This window comes from Wyeomyia smithii, chromosome 2 (genome assembly GCF_029784165.1).
Source record: "Wyeomyia smithii strain HCP4-BCI-WySm-NY-G18 chromosome 2, ASM2978416v1, whole genome shotgun sequence".
Taxonomy (NCBI): domain Eukaryota; kingdom Metazoa; phylum Arthropoda; class Insecta; order Diptera; family Culicidae; genus Wyeomyia; species Wyeomyia smithii.
Window position 1 is genome coordinate 31,148,880 of NC_073695.1, and position 26,546 is coordinate 31,175,425.

At 39.5% G+C, this 26,546-nt stretch overlaps 2 protein-coding genes across 5 annotated transcripts in view; both read left to right on the forward strand.

The window, feature by feature from the left end:
- The window catches only part of LOC129721570 (uncharacterized), a 29,717-nt gene that overhangs the window by 214 nt on the left and 2,957 nt on the right, over positions 1 to 26,546 (forward strand). The window contains exons 2-6 of one of the 3 annotated variants that reach the window (XM_055674302.1): positions 4 to 975; positions 1,031 to 1,442; positions 1,496 to 2,364; positions 2,422 to 2,769; positions 10,045 to 10,225. In XM_055674302.1, coding sequence (XP_055530277.1) covers positions 4 to 975; positions 1,031 to 1,442; positions 1,496 to 2,364; positions 2,422 to 2,766 — 2,598 coding nt within the window. In that variant the 3' untranslated portion in view covers positions 2,767 to 2,769; positions 10,045 to 10,225. Of the gene's footprint in view, positions 1 to 3; positions 976 to 1,030; positions 1,443 to 1,495; positions 2,365 to 2,421; positions 10,226 to 26,546 lie in introns of those variants that run through there. The other 2 variants (XM_055674303.1, XM_055674301.1) reach the window with 2 other exon arrangements.
- LOC129721582 (uncharacterized) overlaps positions 11,287 to 26,546 on the forward strand; it is a 99,469-nt gene continuing 84,209 nt past the window's right edge. The window contains exons 1-2 of one of the 2 annotated variants that reach the window (XM_055674328.1): positions 11,287 to 12,034; positions 12,098 to 12,318. The gene's annotated coding sequence lies outside the window, so the exon portion shown is untranslated. Of the gene's footprint in view, positions 12,035 to 12,097; positions 12,319 to 13,168; positions 13,189 to 26,546 lie in introns of those variants that run through there. The other variant, XM_055674330.1, reaches the window with a different exon arrangement.

A 26,546-nucleotide genomic window follows, 5' to 3' on the forward strand; every position in this document is an offset into this window, starting at 1 on the left:
AAGGCCAACCAAAAAGTTCTCCAGGAGAATATCTGTCCTGGTGTTGTAGGTGGCAAGCTGGATTTTCCGCGCTCAGCTTCCTTCGCGTCGGTGAAGATAGTAGTCTGGCTGGAGGATGAATATTTCGCAGCCTATCGGAAATACTCTGGCTTGCTACATCTAAGTGACGTCCTCCAGGATCATCATGGCAAGGACAGTGACGAAGCGGCCGGGTGTGGCGGTATAGTTAAGTCTTCGGATCCGGAGAAGTTTGTCCTGCTGGTGGTCAAATCGGTGGACAATCTGCTGGAACATCTCCACACTTTGTCACAGGAAGCTTTGGATCATGCCGACCTCACTGTGCTGACGGCCACGATCGGTGCGGCAGCTTTAGTCAAAAACAGTCTCTTTGTTTGGCTCGGATGCGTTACGAAAAATGTTTGTCCGCCGAAGGGTGACGAGAAGGGTGGTTCGCTGAAGATGAGCTACAAGCAGTATTCCGAGATGACGGAAGCGCTGGCTGAACGTTTACTCGATCTTCACTGCCGTTTGCTTACGCTTTATATCATTCAGGACTCCGACTGTCTACATTGGGAAAGTCAGCATCCATTTTTCGAATCCGAGCGTGGTTCGTACACTATTCAAATGTGGTGGCTTTATATGCAAGGTACAAAACAGGATTTATGGAACTCGGTACCCCCAACGATGGCACAGCGGGTTTTCGCTGGAATGCTGAACGAAACTCTTACCGTTCTTACTGTTCGCTATACCCAGACCGTTCCGAGTCGTGCTCGCTCAATGCTTCTTTTGGTGGACATTTCAAATATCTTGCTCTGCGTTGGCGAGCTTCTGCCGGCTATCTGTGAAAATGGAGAGGCCTTCGTTGGACTCAACATAACCAGCCAGAGCAAGATCATTCGAGACATCCACTCGAAGTGCCATGAACTTTTTTGCTGCCTGTTGCTACGAGGTGTCCCCTTGGGTGTTCTCTACAAGGTAACTGCTTTTACAGACCATTGGGTCATCAAATAAAATATACACCTAATTCCAGATCACCAAGAAAGGAGTCAACTCGATCGCTATGTTTAATCAGCGTCAGGGGCTTATTACACCTTGGACCATTTTCGTTATGCCAAAGTTGTTTCCTGTCAATCAGAATGGTCATTGGGCTACGCGTTGCTCTGAACTTCCAACGAATACGGCACTTTCGTTGGAGTTGAAGGTCCTGCTGGCGGCTCCCCAGGCCAACTGGTGGTTGCTACTGAAGGTTCTTCTTATGCGCGACGCTCATCTGTCATCGATGATTTTTCATCATTTGATCAGGAATTTGCCATCGTGCGATAATTTCATAACAAGTTCGAAACAACCATCCATCAATCGGGAGAGTATGTCGAAGAAATGCGAAGGTTTCCTCTGTGGTTTGGAATGTAACGATATCGTTCAGTGGTCACTGGAACAGCAAGGTAATTTGAACTGGTAAATGTTTTCTTCTATTGTTTTGCACGTTAATTTTCAGACCCGATTGGTCAAACCAACTACCAAGTGCTGATGGGTTTAACCTACATCGTCATCATGGCTGGTAAAACATCCGACGTTAACAAAACGCTGATTTCTGCCTTGGAGAAGAGTAAAATGAACGATTGGGCATCCTGCTTGGATCGCCGACAGGTTTGGAACCAGAAGCGTCCACCGTGGCTGGAAGCCATACTGCATCTTATCTACCCAATACTGGAGCCGATCATTGTTATGCTTGTTTCGGCTGTACAAACAACAGCTAGCGTTTACCAGGCAATGTCACTCTCCTTGTCTTGCTTTTCGGAAATGTGGGATTGCATGCCTGACTGTCTATATACAGTGATTACTTGCCTGACGGAGATTCTACCCGCTGAGATTCGACCGCTTGGTAATTCAGTACTTATTCAGCTGTTATATATGGCCCTGTATTCGAAGTTGTTAGAAGCAGCTGAGAGTGAAACTGAAGCCGAGTTGAAAGAAGCTAAAGAACCAAAAGAAGCTCAACCCTCCACTTCGGCAGAAGGTTTCGTTTCCACCGTTAACATCAAACCGAAATCAGTAATCTGCCAAACTTTGGCCGAGGCGATCTGTTTCATAGATGAGGATAATAAGCACACCGAACAGATTAATACATTGATCAATCAAGCCCGGGAAAGTCAACGAGCAGCGAATACATTGGACAATGAAATGGAAGAAGCGGTCGGATTGAGTTTTGCGAGTACTTCGAAGATTGAAGAATTAGATGCTTACATCCACAATACACCGAGTGTTCGTTCGGAGGAGGAGTTTGACGTCGAGAATGCGGAATACATTGCAGAAATGCTGGTGAGTGACATACTAGTAACGGGCGTTGGCAAGCTGAGCATGAAGGTAATTTGGCAAGTTTTTTAAAATTTTTTGGTTGATAGCTTAAAAAATAACTTCCAGATGATCTATCAATATATTCGGAAAAATTTCGAATGGATATTGCAGCAGTTGGGCGTTAGCGATGTAGAGGTTAATCCACTCCAGCAAAGTCCAGGGCAAAGTATAAAGGAGAAACAGCAGACGTTGATTGATGTTATGTTTCACATTGGAAATCAATCGTTCGATCAGCTACTCAGTGGTCAGCTGGACATTGATTACAACAGCTGGTTCCAAACGCCCATGTCGATGAGCGCGGAAAAGGCTTGGCTGCAGGTGTGCCAGCGCTGGGAGTTTCAACCTACGGCGAAGCTGTCCGTTCACGAGGCGCTGATGGTTTCCTTCATTACGGCCCAGTTGAAACCGTAAAAGGTAATACTAATTGAGCAGAAATTTTCATTAGTTTAGATATGTTATTCATTAAGCAGGGTGTGCAAAATATGCATGTCTATCATTACCATACTATACTGGATGTTAGGTAAAATCAGTCATAAAAAATCATGCGACAAAGACGCAGAATTTAGGGTAGAATAAAATTAGTAACAACTGTCTGACCTCTCAGATTAACGTAAAAATTTATTTATCGTCCACAATTTTTCATATGGCTATCGGCAGAACCATCAATGGGAATAGTTCGACTTGAAGCTGGTGGATGGTTCTTGGATTAAAATTCGGTTGAACAGGAATTCTAATCCGAAACCTGCAATTAGCTCTGCCAATGGTAGATGGACTTCTCGTGATGGCTGCTGGGTCTCATTATACCTAGAGCGTAGTTGATTCGTCCCACACCTTGATCCAGTAGAACATTGTAATTCACCTTTTCAAACGTCCCAATAATAGTGGCAGATTTCTATATCCAGGTTTTGGCGTTCTTGTTGATCTTGGTGTATACCATTGCTACAGTAGTTAGAGTTGTGACAGAAAGTGACCAAAGTTGACTTTGCTTGGGCTTGATGTATTTCCGTATGACGAAACAAATTAAGAGTAGTCGTCATTGGTAACGTTTTCCCCGTCTGTAAATTTCCGCGGTCAACGCTTGAAGGTGTCCACTGTTTACAATTTGTTTCGCCTGCCCGTTAGACAGGGGATGGTAGGAAGCGGTACGAATGTGAATGATTCCGGATTTTTCACAGGACTGCTTGAATATGGTACTGTAAATTTTGCTTCTGTATCCGTAACCATTGCATCAGGTTTTCCAAATCTTGCCGAATTCTTTTTCAAGAATTCTATTTTCAATGGCACGGTTGATTAAGAAGTTTGGAAGAATCAACGATGTCCAGATCGTACTTTTTCTTGATTGGTCCGGAGGAGTCCAAATGAATCTGTTTCCAACAACCTTCTGTTTTCGGCTACGGTTGTGGCTGAAGTTAGGGTGGCAATTTTGTTCATATTTCTGGATATTTTCATCGATCGCGATGAATCTACTTCAGTATTCTGCCACAAAAAGCCTCAAAAAGTCTTGGATCAGTGATTTGTTTGACTGCTGGCCAACCAGTGATGATGTGCTGGATATCCGTCTGAAGCAGCTTGTCTTTCGAATCATTTCGAATGTGACTGAAAAATTACTAAGCGAATCACATTAGGCGTTGTCCAATTCTTCTTCAATGACGACCGCAGCAACTACGAATTTTTCATCAGGCTTCTCGTGTTTGTTGATCAATCGTGATATGACGTTTCAATATCCGAACTGGTCAGTTGAGACATATTCCACGTCGAAGTCAAACCCAAATCAGTGTTCTTGAAGCGTTAGCGATGGTTTTGATTTGTCCATCTGAAAACTAATACATGATAATGGCACCTATTTCTGTCTTCGAGGCATCCCCTGCTACGACGATGTTGCGAAGCAAGTTTGTAGTGAGTAGGTAACAAATCCGTCTGACTTCCTGATACCGTGCATTTACGATTTTATCACGGTCAAAAAAAAATGGGCGTGAATTTGGCGAAACCGTGAATTTTTTTGTTTCGGATTTAATTGAAATTTATGATATTTTGAGTAAAATGATGCACTTGCATAGTTGAATGGAATATAAGTTCGAGATACAAATGAATAAACAAGAAAAGGTTAGTTTTTGATATTTTCTCCATTGAATTTTCGCGGACTTTTTCATGGAAATTATACATGCAATATCAATATAATTTGTACTGCTCATTATTTAGCATAGCTAGCAGAGTCTAACGCTTGTTTATGTGAAATTGTGGAACCGCTAGATTTGATAATTTTTAAAACCACGCTATATGAGGAATTTTTAAGTTTTTAACAGATCTTCTTTATCAACTGCTCGAATAATACGTAATATTTGCTTCAAAGTCAATGAAATACGTATTTCACGGTTCATTTTTCTCATAATTATGACACGAATTATTTGTGACAGATATGACACTTGGTTGCTTCAGAAAATTGATCAACTAAATTGAGTTCATGAAACTATACACATGCAAGGACACAAGGCACACATGAAAATGATGTTTCGAATACATTTTCTTCAACTGGAAGTACATTATTCTTGATTTAAAGTTTTTAAAAAAAACGTGATAAAAACGAATAAAAACCGTGAGAAAATCGAGCGTGATGTTGGCGAGTAGTGATAAAAACGACTGTTGATAAAAGCGAAAAAGATTTGTGAAGAAAAAAAAAAGCGAAAAAGCACTGTATTACCGGAAGATTGCTCGGGGAAACTCCCCAGAAAGGTTCTGGGCCAACAAAGTTAGTAGATGACCCTAGTAAGGCTAGTAAGTCGGCCTTTTCGTTTCCTTCGATTCCACAATGACCAGGAACCCAGTATAAGTTAACCTGGTTTTTCATAGCTAACTTTTGGAGCGACAGGATATGTATACTGACGAGATTATATTTTTTTTTGATGTCCCAGCACACTTCCCGAGTGTTCCAGTGGTAGAAGCTATAAATCTTTTAAAAGATTGGCTTCTTTCTCATCGATGTGACAACTCTTGGAAAACTTAAGCACGTAGCTACTTAAAGTCACTCGACTTTGCATAGAAGACAATTATTTTTCATTTCGTGGTAAATTTTACCCTCAAACAAAAGGAGCACCGATGGGGAGTCCTCTTTCACCGTTCCTATGTGAACATTGTATGGCACATTTGGAAAATAAACTTAAGGAAAAACTCATTACAAGATCGGTAGTGGAGGTATGTGGATGATTTTTTTTTGCATTTTAAAACAGGGGAATTAAGCAGGTTTACAGAAATGTAAATAGTATTCAAAAAAATCTGGTTTACTGCGGAAATTGAACAAAACAACAGGCTCTCCTTCTTCAGATGTAGTGGTTGTTGAAAACTTCTAACACTTTGAATTCGAATTTGACATAAGAAAGATTCCCAGCTAAAAAATTACTATGTTCCAGAAAGTCGATTTTTTCGATTTTTTTTAGATAATACCAGTTCTCGACGTATCGTTCTTTTTTTCAGTGATGGCATAAACTCATGCAAAGTTGAACTGAGTAACACTTTTCCAGATTTTAATTCAACTTGAATCTGCTTCATCTCGATAGTTTGATTTATTTTTGCACAGCACATTCTGATCGATTGAGTTTAAATGCATGCAATGCATGCAGTGCACGATATATTCAACGATGCAGGCGATGATGTGACGCGATAAGTTTTGTTTTTAGATCGAAAATATGTTTTCAAAGGATGGGTTTTATGTGCAACCGAGAATAAATGAGCGAGCAAGTTTTAAAACTCACTTGGATACGAGTGCAAAGTAACACTGCCTACCCTGCTGTTTTTTCATCGATATTTTTCATGAAACTTTGACCGCTTTGAGGCACGTGTTCCCCAAAGTTCGATTGAGGTGAAAGTTGTTATGAAGGCTTTTTTCGAGAAGAAGAAACTCATTGCCGCCCTACAAAACATCAGCTTCTTATGCCTGGATACCGCCAGGCATGTCTAAACCTACCACATCACCGCTTGTGTGTTTCAAGCGATGCCACGGAGGGTATTTAGATTGCCTTCAATGCGTATACAAAACGAAAACCCCGCAGTGTTCTAGATAAAACAGCTCTTGTTCGAAAGATACGGCAAACACAGGCCCGAGTGTTCTTGATTGCGTGAGCCCTCGGGAGCCCGCATGCCTACACGTGTTTTCTCAAACGCTTCATTTTTTCAAAAGTACATATGAAAAAAAATATTGCAGGTGGTTGTATGCGATGGCTAACATCCAACTATCCATTATTATTTCATTGTCAATCTCTTCGTGGCGACTAATGCTTGTGTGTTCCCCGAAACTGCGAGCTCTCGGTTGCCTCATGTGCCGAAGTTAAAAACCCTCGGTTGGCGTGTTTACGAATGGCTCTCCAGTGTTTTGTCTTGATCTCGCGACAAAGGGTAATACGAAATTCCCTGCGTGGTGTGTTTGTTAGCAGATGGGACACATGCGCTTTGGAGTGCTGTGGTTTCTCCATGCCTGGATACCGCAGCCGATAATTTTGGACATTCTGCACTTGTTGCGAGACAGAATTTCTTATTGAAAAACACGAACTCTTGACTTGCGTGCCGCGAAAGTACTTTACTACGACGTCGCGGTTCTTCTTTCATCGTGCAATGTGAACAAACAACAAATGACATTGAATCGACACCATGCGCATCAGTTAACCTATTTATAAGACGAAAGCTTACACCAATCCTAATACATAGAATGCACATGGTACGCTCCTACCTCCTACACAACGATGAAAAGTTATAGGTATATTCGAACTTATTGAACATCTTGTAGTTTATTTTGGCACCTGGACTATTTTTTTTTGTTATTTTCGCTCATTTTCCGTCGGTCTAGTTCCGTCAGTGTTGTGCCAATCATCGACACAAAGAAATGCGACACCATCCAGCACCCTAATCCTCAGATTGTGTCGACTAGGATTGAATCTGGACCAGTTGGGTTCGTTGTAGTGAGGCTTGTATTCGCAATAATCCGGACATCCAAAAATGTGAAAGAACACTTTCAAAGTATTGTTCTTCTTACATGACTATTTATTTCATAACAATTGTATATGGTTTACAAATTTAAAACATGATTATTCTCCATTGATGTAAAAATAAGTTGTACAGACAGCTCTGGCCCAGATTTGATACAAAATGTTTGTCATCTTTGGCATTCTGCTTCTATCCGGAAAGCGTCCTCTTCATCAGAGCCCAATGATCTTCGATTGGGAGTAGCTATGAACAGTTGGGGGATTGGCGGTTTTTGGTACAATATTGAAATTATTGACTTTGTACTACTTCATCACGATATTTATTGGGGTAGTAGGCCATTTTTTTTGTCCTGAAATACTCTTCGATATCATTTCTGGCCATTGTACTTAGTGCAATAATAGCCAGTAAAGCGCTAATTACGAAATGACAAAACAAATGCAAGTAGGTGGAAGTATAGACCCCCAGCTATGTTTGAGTGAAAAGAGTCGCTCATAACTTGAATATTGCAAGATTTACACTGCCGCGCATAGTGAGTCCGTCCCATTTGCATTTTCACCAGAATTGAGTTATTAGACGGTAGCTAACTAAGCATAGATTCGATACAAAAGACGAACTCAACAACTTCCTTCTGAAAAACTTCGGGAAAACATCCAAGCATGTTGTCCCGTCTCGTAAGAAGCAATGTTATGAGATTATATAAAAACGCGTTTTTCTTGGCTTCATGCTTGTCTTTTCTCCTCAGAAAATCTCTAGAGTGTAGAAGAACATACTTGCACTGCGGAAACAACTGCTCTCACACTAAAGAGCAAATCAACGCACATGCTAGAAGAAAACGACGGACGATTTTTATCTGGCGAGCTTCCAGAAAGCACTGCGGTAGAATCTGAAATCTCTCTCTTGCGTGCGAGACCATGAACTATGGTGTACTTTCTCACACGTATGGACATTACGCACAATTATTACACAGCAGAGCTGTCTGCGGTGCTTTTTACAGTTTGTTTCTTGAGCATGGCAGAAGAGGAAAAGAGATTGGGAGAAAAAAATAGACAGCGTTGCTCGTGTCGGTCGAGTTTACTACCCTGGTTGAACTCGTTTCCGCGGTGTAGCTACACGAGAACTACACTTTTGACCGGTGGGTCGCCAGTGAACACTGAGGTGTACTTCTGCGTATTCTCTGTAGAGTGATTCACCCCTCTTGTTTCTAACAGATGTAGGGTGAGCTGGAAGTGTGTTTGTCTCTCTGTAAGTTGGTTGAGACTTGAGACACTTTGGAGTGGAGAAAGAAGTAGTGTTGTGAAAGCATTGCTGCACGCAGGCACATACTGAAAGGAAAGAGCGCGGTGAATTATTTCTCCGCTCTTTCCACATACTGAGGATAATGACAAGCATGCTTGGCTTGCTGAAACTGCAAATGGGACTGAATTGCTATGTGCGACAGTACACAGTACCACCACACAACAATCGACACTCGGCGTTGGAATTCGAAGGCCACCAGTGTGGTTTGCGGAGACGTTACCAACTACCCTAGACCGACACCCTGGGACGAGTATTTATGGTTTTTGAATTTTTTTTTTACTTCCATCGTTATCATTCTAAAGAATTTTTAAATATCTGAATGGTAAACGTTTCGTAATATCCTATTTTAAGAGCGTCGATAACATTTCTATTTTAAAATACTTATCTGTTTCGTTCTGTTTTTCAATGTTTAACAATATCGCACGCTTAGCCTTGGAACTAATAGCGGTCTCGATCAACTAGATTATAGTTGAGAGAATTCGTTATCGATATTGTTTTTGGCACATTCTGCATGTGTAGGATAAGTACAACGTGCACCGTGCCCCAGTGCTGAGTTGAGAAAATTTTCAGCTCGAAAAGCTCCTTGACTCGATCGGGAATCGAACCCGATATCACAACCGTGTGGGAGAGCTAGCCGACCGACATCGCTAACCACAGACCACTTGTTTAAATAGTACCACAATGTTTAAATAGTACCCCAATACTTTATTTCTGATATCTGTTTGGTAATTTAATTATAGTTCGATAATGATAATTAAATTTAAATTCATATTCAATCTCATTTTTTCCAGTTCCCTTTTATTTTTCATGCTTAAGTGTTCGTGGATTTTCATGTTTCAATTTTTCTTACATTTTCAAGATTTCTTCTCCTATCTTTTATTGAGTTCCTCGTAAATGACCACTCCATGTCGTTTCCAAGCTTTTTGTATTTCGCTTCAAACTCAGTTTTTCAGGTTAATGATTGTGAGCTCCCGATGAATTTTTGCTAGCTTTTTACAGCCAATACGGTTTCGCAAATCATTTCCGGAAAGGCAACGATACTGCTCAGTATAATGTGATTTTTTTCACATCCATAAAAGCATTTTCAACCCAAATTACGCTGATGCCGGGTTCCCAAGGAAATTTACTAAATTACTTCGCAGACCTTGCGACACAACATTAACTGAGTTGTAAAATAGTAAACATAGAATGGCACATGGCGTTAGCTTCTCAGTCTGCCTCGCGGCCTCGTTATGATACCGGGGTACAACAGAGTTCATTGAATATTTTATTAACCGATTTCCTTCGATTTGACGGTAGGTATACATGCGCTTCGCTGAATTTACACCAGGTCCTTACCCGCTTTAAACTGTCAACCGCCGCTCAATCGCAAGGGACCGGTTCACAAGTTCCACCAAAGTTTGCTTCTTGTATCTTTTTCAGACCGGTCGGCGACCGACGGACGGAAGATGATTGTTCACAGAAATTTACGATGCTATTTTATGTGGCCCCATTTGAGCGACGATCCCTTCGCTACGCTCATAAATTGGCGTTTCCAACATCTCATCATGTTAATAATTGATGCTTTTACTGTAGGTTCAATTTGGAACAGCAGTATGTTTAACCAGAATAAATAAATAAATAAAACTGTAGTCGCTCTTGATCAGCCGTGTTTGAATATCACGATCACCATTATCATTATTTGTTTAAAAGATGTCACTTTAGGATGTTACCAGACAAGGCTTGCAAAGTGAAAAATTGATGATAAATATCTCAGAAATGCGCTACCTTCCTGTCTGCCATCGACGGAAGCATTCACAAGTTTACACCCAGCTGCTTCCGGGTTATCTAATTGGAATCATTTTCCACCCCGATGGAGCTGCTTGACTCGGTTACACTCGATGCTGACAAACTATTAGCGTCTACCGGAGAGGAACCGCCACTCGTGGTAAAACTTTCCTACGCCACTTGATTTTTGAAAAACGCAGGAAAATTCAAGTGGTAGTAAAATTCCCGTTTGCAGCAGCATAATCTACAAAGTTGCACCACATGGAAAACGGGATGGAGAGATACCTTCAGCGGATTGTGATGCACGGATTCTGTCTGTGTAATTCTACGTTGTTTGTTCTGGATAGTAAAAATGGATGATATTCGCGAAAGATTGATGATGACGATGATGATTATAATGATGTTGATAATGATGTTGATGATGAATGTGCTGCCCCTTTTCAGTTGTCAAAATTTCAATTAAGGAGCATGTCATACAAAAATAAAAGTTAAAGATAGGTTGTAGAAGGATTGTGTTAGTTTCGTATAAATTCCAGTTTTTTTTTTAAATGTCACTGAATTTTTTGTTGGAAGTGAAATTTTGTTGGGGCCCTCAAAACGTGGGGGCCATGCCCTCCCCCTCTAGAACCGGCTGTGGTGACGATGATGATGATTTCATCAAATCCCAATCATTAAAAAAGTCGATCGATGAAATCGTGCCACTCTCGCTTGCAACGCAACATTTTCACTTGAAGAATTCTCAGCATACAACGCTGAGGTAGTACTAGATACGATGAAACGAGAATGTGAGATTGGCGAAGGGTGGTTCGCACGAACAGTTTGGGGCGCTTCGGCAGTGGGTTGATTTTCGTCGCTCGAGAGGAAACAGGGAAATAGTGCTCTTAGTAGCAAATCGGTAATCACCATCGCTACAAGCGGATCTGCACAAGGGATAGTATATACAAAGTACCCGGTGAAGCGGCACAATTCTCGCCTGATTCGGCTATCAGCAAGTCGTTCACATGTTTACCCAGTGGGTCCGTTGTAGTCGAAGCGCACTAAGCAGGAACTGATGGATTGTTTCCGTCACATGTTTTTGTTTGTGTTTGGGTGGCGTTAATTTGCTTCCTTGGTTCGCGGCGATAATTACCGTGTGCTGAACGTTCATTGATAATTATATACCAAGAGGAGTTAGGGGGAAAAGTGAGTTAAGTTCAACCACAACTTTTGAACTGTTTAACTAATAGCTGCTTCTAAAAGACAAATTGCGTCGAAGTGCATAATTTTTTAAGCAGTCATAAAACAATGTGACCATAAGGAAGCTATAATCCCCATACACTAGTAGCTTTCCAGGGGGACATTACCATATTTCCACGAAATGATAGGTCCCGGTGAATAATGTCACACTGCTTCCTGACGTTCACACTGCTATCTGATTGGAATTCTTTACGGTTTGAAGTGTACACGTTTCATTGTTAGCACTTCTCAGGCAACGCTAAAATACGGCTGTAACTCAGTACCGGGTGTCGACTTACACTGAGCGAAAATGAGTCAACTCAACTTAATATTCCTGTGTCAGTCGGAACATAAATTTCATTTCGGTGTGTTTCCTGGGAGGCGAAGGTACAGAATATGCTTATGCTACCGTGAAAAAGGACTATCCGACGTATGAACTGCACATTTTCCACCCACATGCACGACAGCACCTCTACAAGTGGTTTATTTATAGGATGAAATGGATGATATGGCTGCAACGGGGGAAACAGGATTGTCACGTACTTCTCCACCGGTTCTTCGGTAGTCTGCCCGGCGTAGTGCAAATAAGTGGAGCTTTTTGATCAACAAGTAATATTTATGATCCAGTTATCAACTGCTTCAGCCACAATGCAGTGACAACGTGAGAGAAAAAGGCGCAAACTATGTGACCGAGAGTGCAGGAAAAGAGTTAAGGTACAGCGGAAACGCGCATATACCATTTTCCAATCCTGGATTCGTCTTCGCTTCATTGTACGTTGCTCTGCTGAATTCATACAATATTTGGTTTAGGTTGATGTGCGCTTGCTTCAGGTTGAATTGATGATGAATTTTCTTTTATTTTTTTCATTATAGTTTTGTTGTTACAACCATTGTCGAATATTTTTGGAATAAAAATTGAATCATTACTTATACAGACTTACACATCAGACATTGCTAATTAATTGTGGCCCTCCGTGTGCAGGACAGAACAGCCGGCGTCATTATGAAAGGTTTTTTTTAGTATACCAGAACAATTATTTTCGAATATAACGAGTTCACCGTTGCTGAACTTCAATTTTACTTATGCCCAACAGTGCTGCGACATATGCCGCGTACAGTGAATGTTCACTAATTGCGCACAGCCGAGAATCACATTTCACATTTTGGAACAAAAGGACGAACATAAATGTTATCTGTTAACAACCACTTGCTTTGCACAGGAAAAGTCCCCTTAAGCAGACTGCCGGAATAAAAAAACACGTACATCCCCAGACGAACATTTGTAATTTACAGCCCTCATCACATGCAATTTTCAACCATCATCACATCACATCTCGTTGATTACGATTTTACGCTCGTGAAAGCTTTCGCTGCTGCACTTCTTGCTGAATGAATAAACCCTATTCTCTGGTGTTGCTCTGGAGTTGTATGCAAAGAATAAAACTATCTGCCAGCATCTGCAGTGAAGAAAACAACTCACAAATCTTCCGCCAGTAGCATCCGACGCAACGGTGACGCGGCGCGCCCCATTGAAAGAGAGTGAATTGCTATGCAGTTTAAAGCTTCAGCATTATGCGAGACAGGGTAGGTACGCAGGGATAATAAAGCGGCATTTGATTACAGTCGACCTGAATAACCTTTCGTTTGCATCACGTCGTCTAGCAGCGACACAACAGAACACTCTCGTGTGCGAAGTCGATTTTCACAGTACATCGCGAAAATAAATGATACTTTTGGCATTGAACTTTTATGGGGTGTCGAGGTTTTCCCTTCAACAAGCTTACAGTGTTGTTTACGTTGTATGTCAACTGCTTTTCTATCCGATCTGAAAGCAATTCAAGGAAATAGGTCTATTCATATATTCTACACTTTCAATGGAAATTAATGGTGTGCAATTCACCGACTTAACCTTCCGTTTGTCACATGATTGGACGGTCTTATTTGTACGACGTTGGGTGGACTCACATACATTTGTATACAATTATTCGATTTCTCATAGAAAAGCATAGCAAAAACAAATGCTCAACTCCAATCAGCTTCTTTACAATTCGGTGCAGAAATTAAAAAAAATTAAACCAATGATTCGTTCAAATCATATTTTTATATGCATTTATTATCATTAGCATGTTGCTGAAATTGCTTTTCCAATGCAATCAAATAAATAAAGCTTAACATTCTCTGCAAAAGTCGAACCTCCTTGAACTGATGTTCATCTACAGTTTCACCGATTTTTCATATAAACTCACTGTCGCAGTATCACACTTAGATTTTATTACCGAGAACTCAACAGCTGATAAACTCAGCGAAATGTTCTACAAGTTCTCGGCAGAATTTTCAAGAACTTCGGCAAACGAAACGTCAATACTTGCTGGTTTACGGTAAATCGATATATTTGCTGAATGTTCGTCGAAATATATTGCTGACATTCGTTAAAAACTTCGCCGAGCTCAATCAGCTGTTGGGAAGTTTGCCGAGATAGATTAAGTGTGAGTCCACATTTCTGTTACTCGGGGCTTTGTTTGATCTTTTGCTCGATGCTCCAGAACTATACTCTATGCAGTTTGGTTTGTATGAAACTGAACAATTTCCGAAATTAAAATTCGTCACAAAAATTGAGAATTAATTCTCAACTGAAGATAACAGAAATTAAGAAACAAAAAAAATTGTTGTGTTGACCGTTGTCGCAAGGATGTAGATTACACTGGTCTACAAAATTAAATGGTTGGTTGAAAAAGGAACAGGAACAGGAATGGTTGAATAGCTACAATCTTTCATTTTTCTCGGTTTGAGCTTTTGGAGTGAACTTATCCTGTAAAACAAAAAAAAAAAGAATACAAGAAAGAATAACTCGAAAGAAAATGAAATTTTAGGAGATTACTGAATGATTTGAACGGTTTCGTTCATATAAAATATATTAAAATTGAATTCAAAAATGGGTTTGACCGGATGCAAGTGTCCAAGAGTTAATAAAAGTACAGTATTTGTACAGCAAACGAAAATAAATGATCTGCTTAATTATTGCTAATTAAATTCGTAAGCTCATTTTCAATGAATCATGGCGTGATGCATGCAGCGAAGCGTAATTCACAGTTTTCCACGCTGTATGCTCGATGTGGCGGGAAAGTTCACTGCATTAAAAAATCCAAACCGTATGAAAAGCATAACAATACTGCATCACCAGGGGAATTTCAACCTACACGATAGCCGGCAGCTAGGATGCATCGGAACAACATTTAAACATGTATCCGGTGCCAAAGGATACAGCCAGGTGGTTACAGGAGAGTGCCGGGTGTACATCCAATGGCACACCAGACAGTTTATGTTACCGCTAGACCAACAAGTATATCTCATTATAATGTAGTTGCACTGCTTGGCTTATACTGTAGACAAAATGTCTCATGTCCTGGCCACAGACGTGTATACAGACGACACCAAGTCGTTGAAACATTTAACAGCGGATTGCATGCGGGGAGAGTTACAGCGAAAGTGATATCTTTGGACTTCGGAGAAAAAATGTGATTGGAATCCTGAACTACTCGTCCGTTCGTACGAGAAAAAAATTAATGACACAATGACATTGATGACAAGTGGCTTAATGATGCAGTAAGACAGTAAGAAGTTTTACAATCCTTAAATCAGAAAATATTAGCATTTAAAATTGAAAATTTCAACCTTTTCTTTTCTTACCTGAACCGTCACATTTCTCATCGTTGCATGAATGTCTCGGGATCAAAAATTTGACAAAAAATATGTCCGCGAGAATAAATAAAGGGTTTTTTTGATTTTTATTCGCTACACGATGAAAAGTTATTACATTCATTCGAATGTTTTCGACCGTTATCCTAGTTGGTCACGCCACAATACAAAACTGAAACGATTTTCATCTCAAATCCCAATTAACTTTTCCTTGGGACAAAATAAACACACTGAATATCACTTAGAATATCAAATACCATGCAATATTTGGGTGCCTATACCAGTGATGTTGCTCTTCTGCGAAACGTAGTAGAAGTGAGACAAAAAAGTTGCATCAGGACTTTTTTAATTAGATACTTTTAGCTATCATAAGCTACTATTCGCCTACAGACATCACAATAATACGCAATACGCATCATTGTTTAAATTTTAACAAATAAAATATTTACTTTCTTTGCTGATACTCCAGAAACTATTTTGTTCACTTTTTGAGAGACCCAAATAGTATATCAAAGAAATCGGGTAACGAAAAATGTTAACAACAATTACAGGCCTCGTTCGATTTTGGCAACACGTCCAAATTTAAATTTTTCATGATGCCTACCGGACTGAAGAGAAAATTCAATAGTTAATTACAGTGTCGGACATAAGTTAAGCAACTAGGTGGTACAGCAGATAACTTTTAGTATTGCTTGGAGTAGGATCAATTTTGCAAGTATTTATTCAATCCAAATGTTACTCTAACAACAAGTAATTACACACCATTTTGTAGAATCACGTTGGGGAAAGTTTCTTGGCAAAAATCATCGTATTTCAACTTCTTTTGTGCTTACATAATGTTATTTTAAAATAAATAACTGCAACCTCTCTGAAATGACGTAAATGAAAAAAAAAAAAAAAAACATCTGAACCCGAAAGCAATGAGTGTCGCTTAACCCTCTAGTGCCCAAATTAATTTTTAGACGGACTTCGAAAAAATCATTATGAGGCCTTATAAACATTTTTTGAGTCCTTATTGAAGCTTTTTAGAGGTTTGACTAACGACCGTCTAGAGGCGGCACTGGGCACTAGAGGGTTAAATCTATATTTTTTGAGTCTGGTTTGCATACCTCGAACTAGTTGCTTAACTTATCACACAATATTTATTTGACACGGCACAATACAAATTAATGTTTTACGGAGCCAATCAAATCGCTAAAGGCAATTTTTTTATCCTCGCTGCCGAGTACGAGCTGAAACTAAATCTAATACTAAAACTAACGTGTTTTTTTTATCCGAGATTCGTTAGTTGCTTATCCTATGTCCGACAATGTAAGTAAAGCCTTGGTGCTACATTCCGATTCGGAACTTGACCTTCTGTTTTTTTTTATACACAGACTTCGCAGCCGACTGTTTAGTGTACAGGACAATTGCGGGGCTAGCGCTACGATCCTACTGACACTAACAGTCTCTCCCAAGTAGAGACTCGATCCTACGACGACTGGCTTGTTAGGCCAGCATCGTACCTCGAGACCATCTGGGAGATGTCCGACACTGTACAGGGTGACAAAAAATTCCGGTCACACAGGAAAATCTCAATATTTTAAAGAATAAGAAGAAAATCTGAATCTGGCTTTCATAGCTTTATTCAATAACTCATAAAGATACTTCACAGACGATATCTCGGAATTACACCACCTTTTTCTGATCGAACCAGCTTCAGACGTCTCGGAAAGTCGTTGCAAGTGGCGCGCACGTGCTCCATCGGCATCTCGTCCCAGATTTTCGTGATAACTCGCTTCAATTGCTCCAAATTTGTTATTTTATAGTCGTTCAGCTTCGACATCATGTATCCCCACACGAGATAATCCAGTGGATTCAGATCCGGAGACGACGGAGGCCATTCATTCTTCGAAATGAAATCGGTCAAGTTTTCCTCACACCACGCCTGAACAACCTTTGCGGTGTGAGATGGGGCGCCATCTTGCTGGAAGCAGTAGTAATCGTCTTCAAACAATAGTTCAGCTTGAGGCAGAACATTTTTATTCAAAACCGTGTCCAGGTAGTACGCTGCGTTGATTTTGACCCCTTTATCGATAAAAATAAGAGGCAGTTTACCTTTCTTGCAAATGGCTCCAAACCATCACTGACGTCTTATTTTGGAACCGGGAAACGTTCAGCTTGTCCGCAGGAGCTTGCTGGAGGCTCACACTCCAAACTCGATCATATTGGCGATTGACTGTTTGCTTCGAAACGAACAGCTTCTCGTCCGAAAATATAATCTCGTCATCTGCGTGCCAACCGAGCAACTCCCGCGACCGTTGGTACCTCTTGTCCTTTCTAGCTTTGGTAACCCCATGAACCACCTGTTTTTTGTACGGTGTAAGTTGTAAATCCTTGCGCAGAAGCAGGCGGATTGATTCTCGGTTCATTTTAAGGTTCCTGGCCAGCTTCCGTGCAGATTGGGCGGGATTCCGGCGAATCCGGTCTCGTCTCGGAATATTCAATAAAAGAGAAGAATTGTAATTAGGTGATATTAGCAGGATGGAAAAAGGGTCGGTGTATTACAGCAGTGAGCTTGAAACAGAAGGGTAAAACTCACACACAAGCACGTATATAAATGATAAGCATATCACTTACTTTAATAGTGATACTGCCAATCATATGAAGTGCGGAGTAAAGAAAACTCCTGGGCAATATGAAAATAGATCAAATGTTTCTTGTCGCAGTGATGATTCCACACAGGAAAATAGTTGAAGAGGTTGTTTATCAGACACGGCCGCAGAGTTAACCTAGAATACGACAGCCTGTCTGATGTCAACGTTTTCCTTTTATTTTGTATGGCTGAAGGGCATTGGGACTAAAAGAGCCACTGCGGCCATCATATTGATTATTTTTTGTGGCAGGCCCTGATTGCTGTACACAGATTATGACTTTTTGATGGAGTAGGGTTGGTTGGTAGTAATGCTGTGTTCCAATTTGGTATCGCATAGTCAAATAGACTAACGACCTTTTTAGGATTAGAGTTCCATACCTGATATCGAGTATAAAGGTAATGCCCGAAGAAATAGTACCTTGCAAATGCAAGGACTTCACAATAACAAAGGAGGTGAGCGGACGTTTCAACTGCAAGGTTGCAGAAGCGAGAGTTTCCACATCCGACAATTCCGATGTTCTTCAGGTGATAAAGAGCAGGACAGTGTCCGACAGAACTGCGAATTTTCAGCAACAAAGTATCAGTTGAATATTTTTGACGTAGGACTACGTCTAACCGCACTATATCGAGATACATTCTGCGGAAACTAAAACCAAGGTGTAACGTCGGAATGAAAGATTTCAAACGGTAACACTGATGTAACCACATGATGGATCACAATAATCAATACGTCGTTGGATTGATAAAAAGATGGACAATTTTGTGATTCTTCATATATCATTGTTACTTAATTGTTAAACAGTGAAAATTGATGAAAAGTTTCAAGGTCGTATTTTCACGAACAATGTACCAATCACATGCGAGCACTCCTTGCACAGATTTCATGAGTGGACACCAACTGCCTGCTATGACAACCTCCATTCAGTGGCAAAAAAAAAAATTTGACAGGGTCTCCCCGTCCCAATAGGTCAACTAATATTTGCTTCCATGAACCTAGACTATTTTGATGTCTTGGAAGTGAAGCTTTTACGGAGAGTTCGTAACAACCTCCTTTATCAGACAGTTAAATGATCTGCTGTGAGAATGTTATTTAAACTGATGTCTTGAAGGAAAACATGCTGACACAGGCAACAGTACTGCACCGAGCCATGTATGAGAAGACGGTCGCTCGTCGTCAGTGCAGTAGCACTCGATTGCCATTTATGTGCAGTCAAGCCAAGTGGAAACAATGAAGCTGCTGTCGACGTACAGTGGTGCGTGTTCGCACACTACGCTGTGCGGCCGGGGATAAAATAATTCTGTACGCAACAGTGTATCACGATGTTGGATGTTGCATCCGATATGTGATTACAACTGAACGGATTTTGACCACCAATGCTTTGATCGAACGACGACGGTTGCCAAAGCATGTGATACAATAATTGACATATCATTGTACATTGTAGGGGTAAACAGGGTAAGACCGCCCACCGTAGTTTTACTACCAAGTTATATAATAATTGAAAAAACTCATTAACATGTCTATTACAGTATAATTACATAACATTTTGCACCCCTTTCTTTTTTGATAGTGCGTGAACGGTCACAGAAATATTCAAAAACAACCTTCCAGCTGGCAACCAGTCAATGCGCTATTGTTTTGCGGCAACGGGACTTAAGGTTTTTCTGTCTAAAAATCTATAGTTTTATTCGTGAATATACGTTTAATCGCTTGTCTGAATCTGTCTTCTTTCGGAAATATCGAAGGCCGTGAGAAATCTTGTAATTTTGACTACTTTTTCGGTGGAATATGATAATGTTCCACTGGGGGTTAAGTCGCCCACTATACATGGGGTAAAACCGCCGCGTATACAACTGCTTGTTGTTTTACTTCAAGACCCAAATGCCTCGACACTACAAAGGGTATATTTTCAGGATCAGTAAAGCAATTTCAAGCCACATAAGACACCGATGTGAAACGACCATTTTCGATTTGGTTGAAGCTTTTCTAGTAATATTTTAACGCCAATAATTTTTGAAAAAAGTAAACTTGTTTAAAAATAGTAATAATGAACAAAAATAATTTTAGAGCCAGGACGGTTTGTTTGATCGGTATGACGTCTCCGGCAGAGTTGAAAATAGTAGTTTTTTACTTCCAAAAAAGTAAACACTGTAAAAAAATTAAAAAAAAGATATAAAAATAGAATTAAATTTTTTTTTAATTTATTTCAAAAAAATCATGTTTTTGCCAGCAATATCTACAAAAGGTAAGCTAAAATTTGATGGTTGTTGAATCATGGAGTAATAAAATATTAATAGCTCAAATTTTGTAAAGAATTTTTTTTGGGCGGTTTGTTTGATGTATAGAGTGGTTGGTAATTTTGTTCTTCAAAAAATAAAAACATAAATAAATGAAAATACGAATAAAAAAATTAATAATAATTATTATTACTCTATACATAATAAGTCTTCAAAAATATCATACAGACAGGTTTATTGAGTTTTTATTTTTAGCTTAAAGACAGGTTTATTATAAATTGAAATGAAAAATCTATTTATTTTGAAGGCCACAAAATGTTACCTAAACATTGATTTGAACTTGGATAACCAAAAACAAAAAAAAGTTAAAACTTAGAAATTTTTTTCCAGATTTTTCACAGTGCATATTTTATTGAAAAAAAAAAAAATACCATCTACAACTTTGTCAAAAACACCATACCGTTAAAATCAACCGTTTTGGCCCTAAAAATATTTGTTATAATTAAAAAAATGGTGGGCGATCTTACCCCGCTGGTGGGCGGGCTTACCTCGCATGAAAAATATCTGCACATTTTCAATGAATTTTTAAAATTGAAAAAAAAAGCTGGGAAAAAACAAAAATATTTCAGTTCTTATTTTTTAAATGCGGGTATTGAATAGAAGAACCTTTTAGCGAAGAAAAAATGAAATTGCAGTCGCAACTTTTTTTTCTATAAGCAGAAATGCTTAAGGGGGCGGTCTTACCCCGCTTACCCCTACATTGAACAGTAAATTAGTAAAAAATTCAGTTGAAATCCACTTTTTCTAGTTCAGTTTCGCAGCTTTCAACCAATCACGAGCTCGCTTTATATAGCTGCAACAGATGTTTTCTCATAGTTTTAAAGTGCTTATTGTATTACAACCCCTGAACAGATTTCCACCACCAATGTCTTAATCGACAGGTAGAATATTGCGAAAGATTGTTATACAATAATTATCTCTTATCCCTTATAAATATCTCTTAAACAAAAGTTGAGTTAAAAATCGTGGACATTCTACTAATCAGAAGCTTGCTATCCCGTTGCTCGTTTCGTTCTGGTTGTCGTGACGAGTAGATTCGTTTCGTTTTGGTTGTCGTGACGAGTAGATGGCATTTGAACTGCAACCGTAGTGATTTTCATGTCCATGTTTAATGATAAAAACTTCTTTCAAACTCCTAAAATTAGAAGTTGCATTGGGTTGCTGCGTTTTAGAATTCTACACTCTGTTTTTCTCAGATTTATTTAAATGACCAACTATAGGCTATTTAAAAGACAATAGAAAACCAATATGCTTCGTAAAGATTTTTAAACAGATAGTTCAGATAGCTCGTTTAAGCTGTACTGATGGTTATATGTTTCCAGTTGAATAAATTTAGTTCAATTTGACAATCCTAGTTGCATTACGCGGTTGTGGTATAGAGAAAACCCAAATTATATGCATTTTGACGTTAGGTTTAAAACATTCATATTCGTATTTTTCAATTACAAAAATATTACATCAGCATCTGCAAGAAACTATTACTAAACATATAAATACAACCTGTCACACAACACAACATATAAACACAACCGTGTAAAGATACTAAACATGTGAACCTAAACATATGAACCTGTCATTGCCGGACTTGTAATTGAACAAAATTACGCAAACATCAGTTGGAGAGGTTAATGTTGTTTATCAAACCGAGCTAGGTTTATTTTTGAAAGAAACAGACCGATGACTTTCAAATATGGCATATTTTTGTTTGTTTTTTATTGGTATCTTGAAACTGATTAATTTTTTTCTGGTTCAGCTGTTAGTTTCAAAATTTTTGTAAATATACATTTTCCACTAAAAACTGCAACTATTTATCGTCACTTTTCCAACTAACTTGTAAATACAGGATTTTTTTATGTGACATCTTTGCTAAACAGTTGTAAGAAACTGACAATCATGCTGCTTTGGAATCGGTAAGTGAGCTATCTTTCACAAGCGCAATTGAAGATGAAAGGAAGTTTACTTTCTACTAAATCGTTCTCAATTAAGACCTATATAAAAAATTGCCTCTTCGCGTGTTGAAGAAATTTGTCTGCATTAGGATGAAAGGTATTCATCAATGTTAAAAACAGTTTTTTTTTTTCTCAAATAGATGTCCTTGAAAAAAAAATCTGAATTTTTTCGGTTGTCAAAATCGGACCATGTTAAAAGTAAACGCTTTTCTTTTTATGACTTTCTGGTGGCATATGACCTCAACAATATGTGGCCACCAACGAACTAGTTTTAGGATTGTAAGTTGTTAGAGGTGTCGCTTGATGGATTTAAGCTCAATAATCTGAAAGTATCCGGAAAGCACCGGGGACAGGTCCGCATGAAGCCTTCAACGACCTAGACACTTGATATGACCCTTCCGAGTAATTAGAGGTATAGCACGGTATTAAGTACTGCTTTGATCATGTCTATTTTGGTTTCGGCTGCGGCAACATAATGGACAAAATGGCTTTCTTTGATGGTTGATGAGTTTGAATTGGTTGAAAGCAAAACAAGAAAATTAAAGATTATGATTAAACATAACCGATCGTTTTTGGCTTATGCGTGCCAAAGTCGAACCGTGTCGAAAGTGAAACGTGGTTAAATCGAACAAAGTCTGAATTCTCTAAATGAAATATAAAACTATCGTAGTCCTACGTCAAACATGCGGTCGTGTCTTGGATACCACCCTCGTACTATTTTTTATTCTCGCTTATTTTCCGTTGGTCTTGTTCCGCCACTGTTGTTGTGCCAATCACCGACGCCCGCGAGGCCATGACCCTAACTTACGACCCGTTGATTAGCGGACCAGGCGTCGAGCGTGGTTGGCGGAGATGTTACCAATCGCGCTAGGCCCCCGCCTCAGTTGAAATTGAATGCTGTGAATATCGATTTGAGCTCGAACGAGCTGGGAATGAAATTACTTTCAGGTTAAATCGGTTGACAGTGGTAATACTGACTACTGCGATTTCGCACGCGCTGTGTTGTTTTAGCGATGTTTATGTGTTTGGGAATGTAGATGCTCATTTACTTCATCAGGTTTATGCATTGGATTGGCCCAGATCAAATATATTCTACATGTTTCTAGACAATATCATTTTTTCACTGACATGATTTTCAATGAGAATGGACACGGGTGGCACTCAATGTCAGTCTCAATCTGAGAGAATGAAATTATTGTTGTGTGATATTCATTTTGTAGTTTCGAAATTTCGCAGCTCTGGTGTCCGGTAATAACTCCCGTATAAAGACGTAGCTCACCACGCTTGAGACCGAGAAGCCTCTTGGTTGTAGCAGGGTTTCGAGAGATAAACTGTTAAGCTTGTCTGCCACTCTGTGTATTGTTCCATCGGTTAGCTATTTCTAGCGTTTTCCATGATTTGATTTCGCGCTTGACGGCGGATTTGGAGGTGCCCAGAAATGGCTCAGGTCCAATGAATTGCTGTGCTGATCCTTGTCTTGCGAGGTAGTCAGCGTTTTCATTGCCCTCGATACCACAGTGTCCATATACCCAGTACAGTAGAACTTCATTTTGCCGGGAATGTATGTGTTTATTGCAATAGGTCTGAAAATACACTCGATTGGGGTTAATCAATTTGATGATGATCAGCTCATTTACCTCTATAGCCGGCACCGGTGTAACGACAATGAACAACAGCAGAAGCTATGCGGTTTCACTCGTTGCCGTATCCAGAACAAGAATAAAGTTGAATCGCAGTTTTTCCCAGTTTCGCAATACAAATGTACGCATGCTTGTGCATCGAGTCGTGTTGCGAGGCTTTAACGACAACACTTCCGTTCTCCTGTCGGATAAAAGGGTCGAAATTTTACTGTGATGTCAAACTATAACCGTCTTTTTTCAAAACGCAATATCGTAAATGCTGTTGCGGGACTGAGAATGAGAACAAGTACAAATTACAATCGGCCCTTCTCAGGGCCACAAACACGTTTTAAGAACATTGTTGAATTATTTCTTGCCTTGATTTTGGGGCATTGTATTTCACAACAGTAATAACACTTGCCGGTTTGTTCAATACATCGACATTTCGGATTGCCATTCGCCGATGATTCTAATTCTCTTGTTATCTCTGGCAGATTTTCCTGCTATCGAAATCTTCAAACAGCTACCGAAATCTTCAAAACAGCGGCCAGATGGACGGGTGCTTAAACACCCACATACCCAGCGCGACCAGCCAGAAATTGAAACCCGACTTTCCTTTCTTCGTTACGATTTGTATGGTACCGGTATAGTCTTGGAAAGAATTATACATATAAGGGAACATCCATAAATGACGTAGCATTCTAGAGAGGAAGAGGGGGCTTTTGCAGTTCTATGACGAAATGTGACGATGGAGAATGTGGGAGGTCAAGCCAAGCTACTTAGCAAATATGAAACTAAGAAAAAAATTAGGATTTTTTCTAATTGTTCTTTTTTACTACACTGTTTTGTCCGTTTAGGGTCATTTTTATTACTTTTTTGTTTTTTCTTGTTTAGGGGGACTTGGCTCAAATGCCCTATCTTCTGTAGTGAGAGTGACTAGCGTATCGGAGATGCCTGGCGGTTATTGGGGGAAGCACAGGATTCTTTCATCAATTGACGATCCCACTTTCTATTGCTCCACAGCTGGCGATCTCATTTGCCGATTTTCAGGGGGTACAAGCACTGTTTCACTCTCAGCGATACCATGCAAGCCATTCTCAAGCGATTGCATGCTTTGGAAATCATTCAAAGCAAGGACTTGCGTTCCTTATGATTTGAAGCCAAGGGACGTACAGTGTTGTTTTTTCGCCTGTGACTAACTGCTGCAGCGGCAAGAAGCTCCACCAGACATTTCATGTTTAAACCGAAGAACAAATGTTGTTATGCGGATTGAACCCTAGAAATCCTAGTTTTTTTTGCTCTGTGCAGTGGATCCGAATACGAAGCGTGTGGATTCGTTTACAAGCAAGCGACCAATCTAAGCGTTTTCATGAAATACCGAACGTAGGATGTTTATCGTAGTTATTAACCAGTTTAATTTGAATTTTAAAACTATTTGCATCGAATTCTCGATATTATCATAGTGTAATTGTGATTTAAAACTCGACTTGTGTTTTATACTACTTTACTGTTTTTAAGACGATTTATTATTTTAGTTCAAATATTAGTATTTGCGATTTAATTGTAAATATTTTAATACAGTTCGTGTTGTTCTGATTTGGTGTTTTATGTGCTTGTTTCGTATGAAAAAAAAAAAACAAACCCCATAGAATTGTTTCTGTATCCATCACCATCAAGAAAGCGTGTTTGTACATCTGAGATACATATATTTTTTCGTCGTCGTCTGCCTCAGAGATCGAGAGCTTTCCACTACCGCGCAGGAGGAGATAACATACGAAAGTAAACAGTTTCACATTTATGTTTGCGAAGTTTACTATCAAAGAACTGACAGGGTAGAAAAGCAACAAGCATTCACTGATGACGACCCTTAAGGTGTGCTTCTGATGACGCGAAACTCATTATACAGCACTTAAAAATGTACGACAGATAATATTTACTTGTCGGGACGAGGATTAGTCTGCTCCTTGGTTTAATTGTTGTCAGGTTAGTTTGTATAGCACGATTTCGGTTTGCTATTGTTTTCCTTCAAAAGACAAATAACCACCTGTTCATCGCCATCCATTACATTAAACATTAGACATAAATGCAAAAATAATCGCATATTTAAATGTGACAAATCAGTTACGAGTTTTTCAACTGGTCCATAATCTTTTGATGATGATAAAAAATGGGGATTCCTAGAATCATGAATAAATTAAACAACACAATCTGCAGCCCGTACGACATAAATTATCCGCACTTGGTTGATAACTGTCACAAACATGAAGTTTGCATTTATTCCGGTGCATTGAACTTTACTTCATTGGGTAGCCGGCATTGTTGAGACAAAACTGTTGGGCAATGGCCTCCTCTAAGGCAACAGAGACGCCAGACGAAAACCGTTGCCAAATAAGTATTATTTATAGACCATTCTTCGCTCACTTCGAGTGTCTTTTTCTGCACCGATAAAATACGGTTGTGCAAGAGCTTTTTTCGTCGCTCATAGAGCCAGTAGAGTAGCGTTCGAAGTGCAAAGTTTTTACGAAATCAAGATCTACTTACTTTGATTAGTTCGGAAAGAAGTATATTATCGTAACGATATCACAAAAAAAAATTGCAGTAGAGAAAAGGGTATGTCATTAACTTTTATGTTTACATAATTTCCAAGATGTTGCGTCCTAAAACACAATTCGCATCAAGTACATCGTCTATCAGCTCAGAACTAAGCATTTGACAATGTTCGGGAAAGCTATGAGATTATCCGAA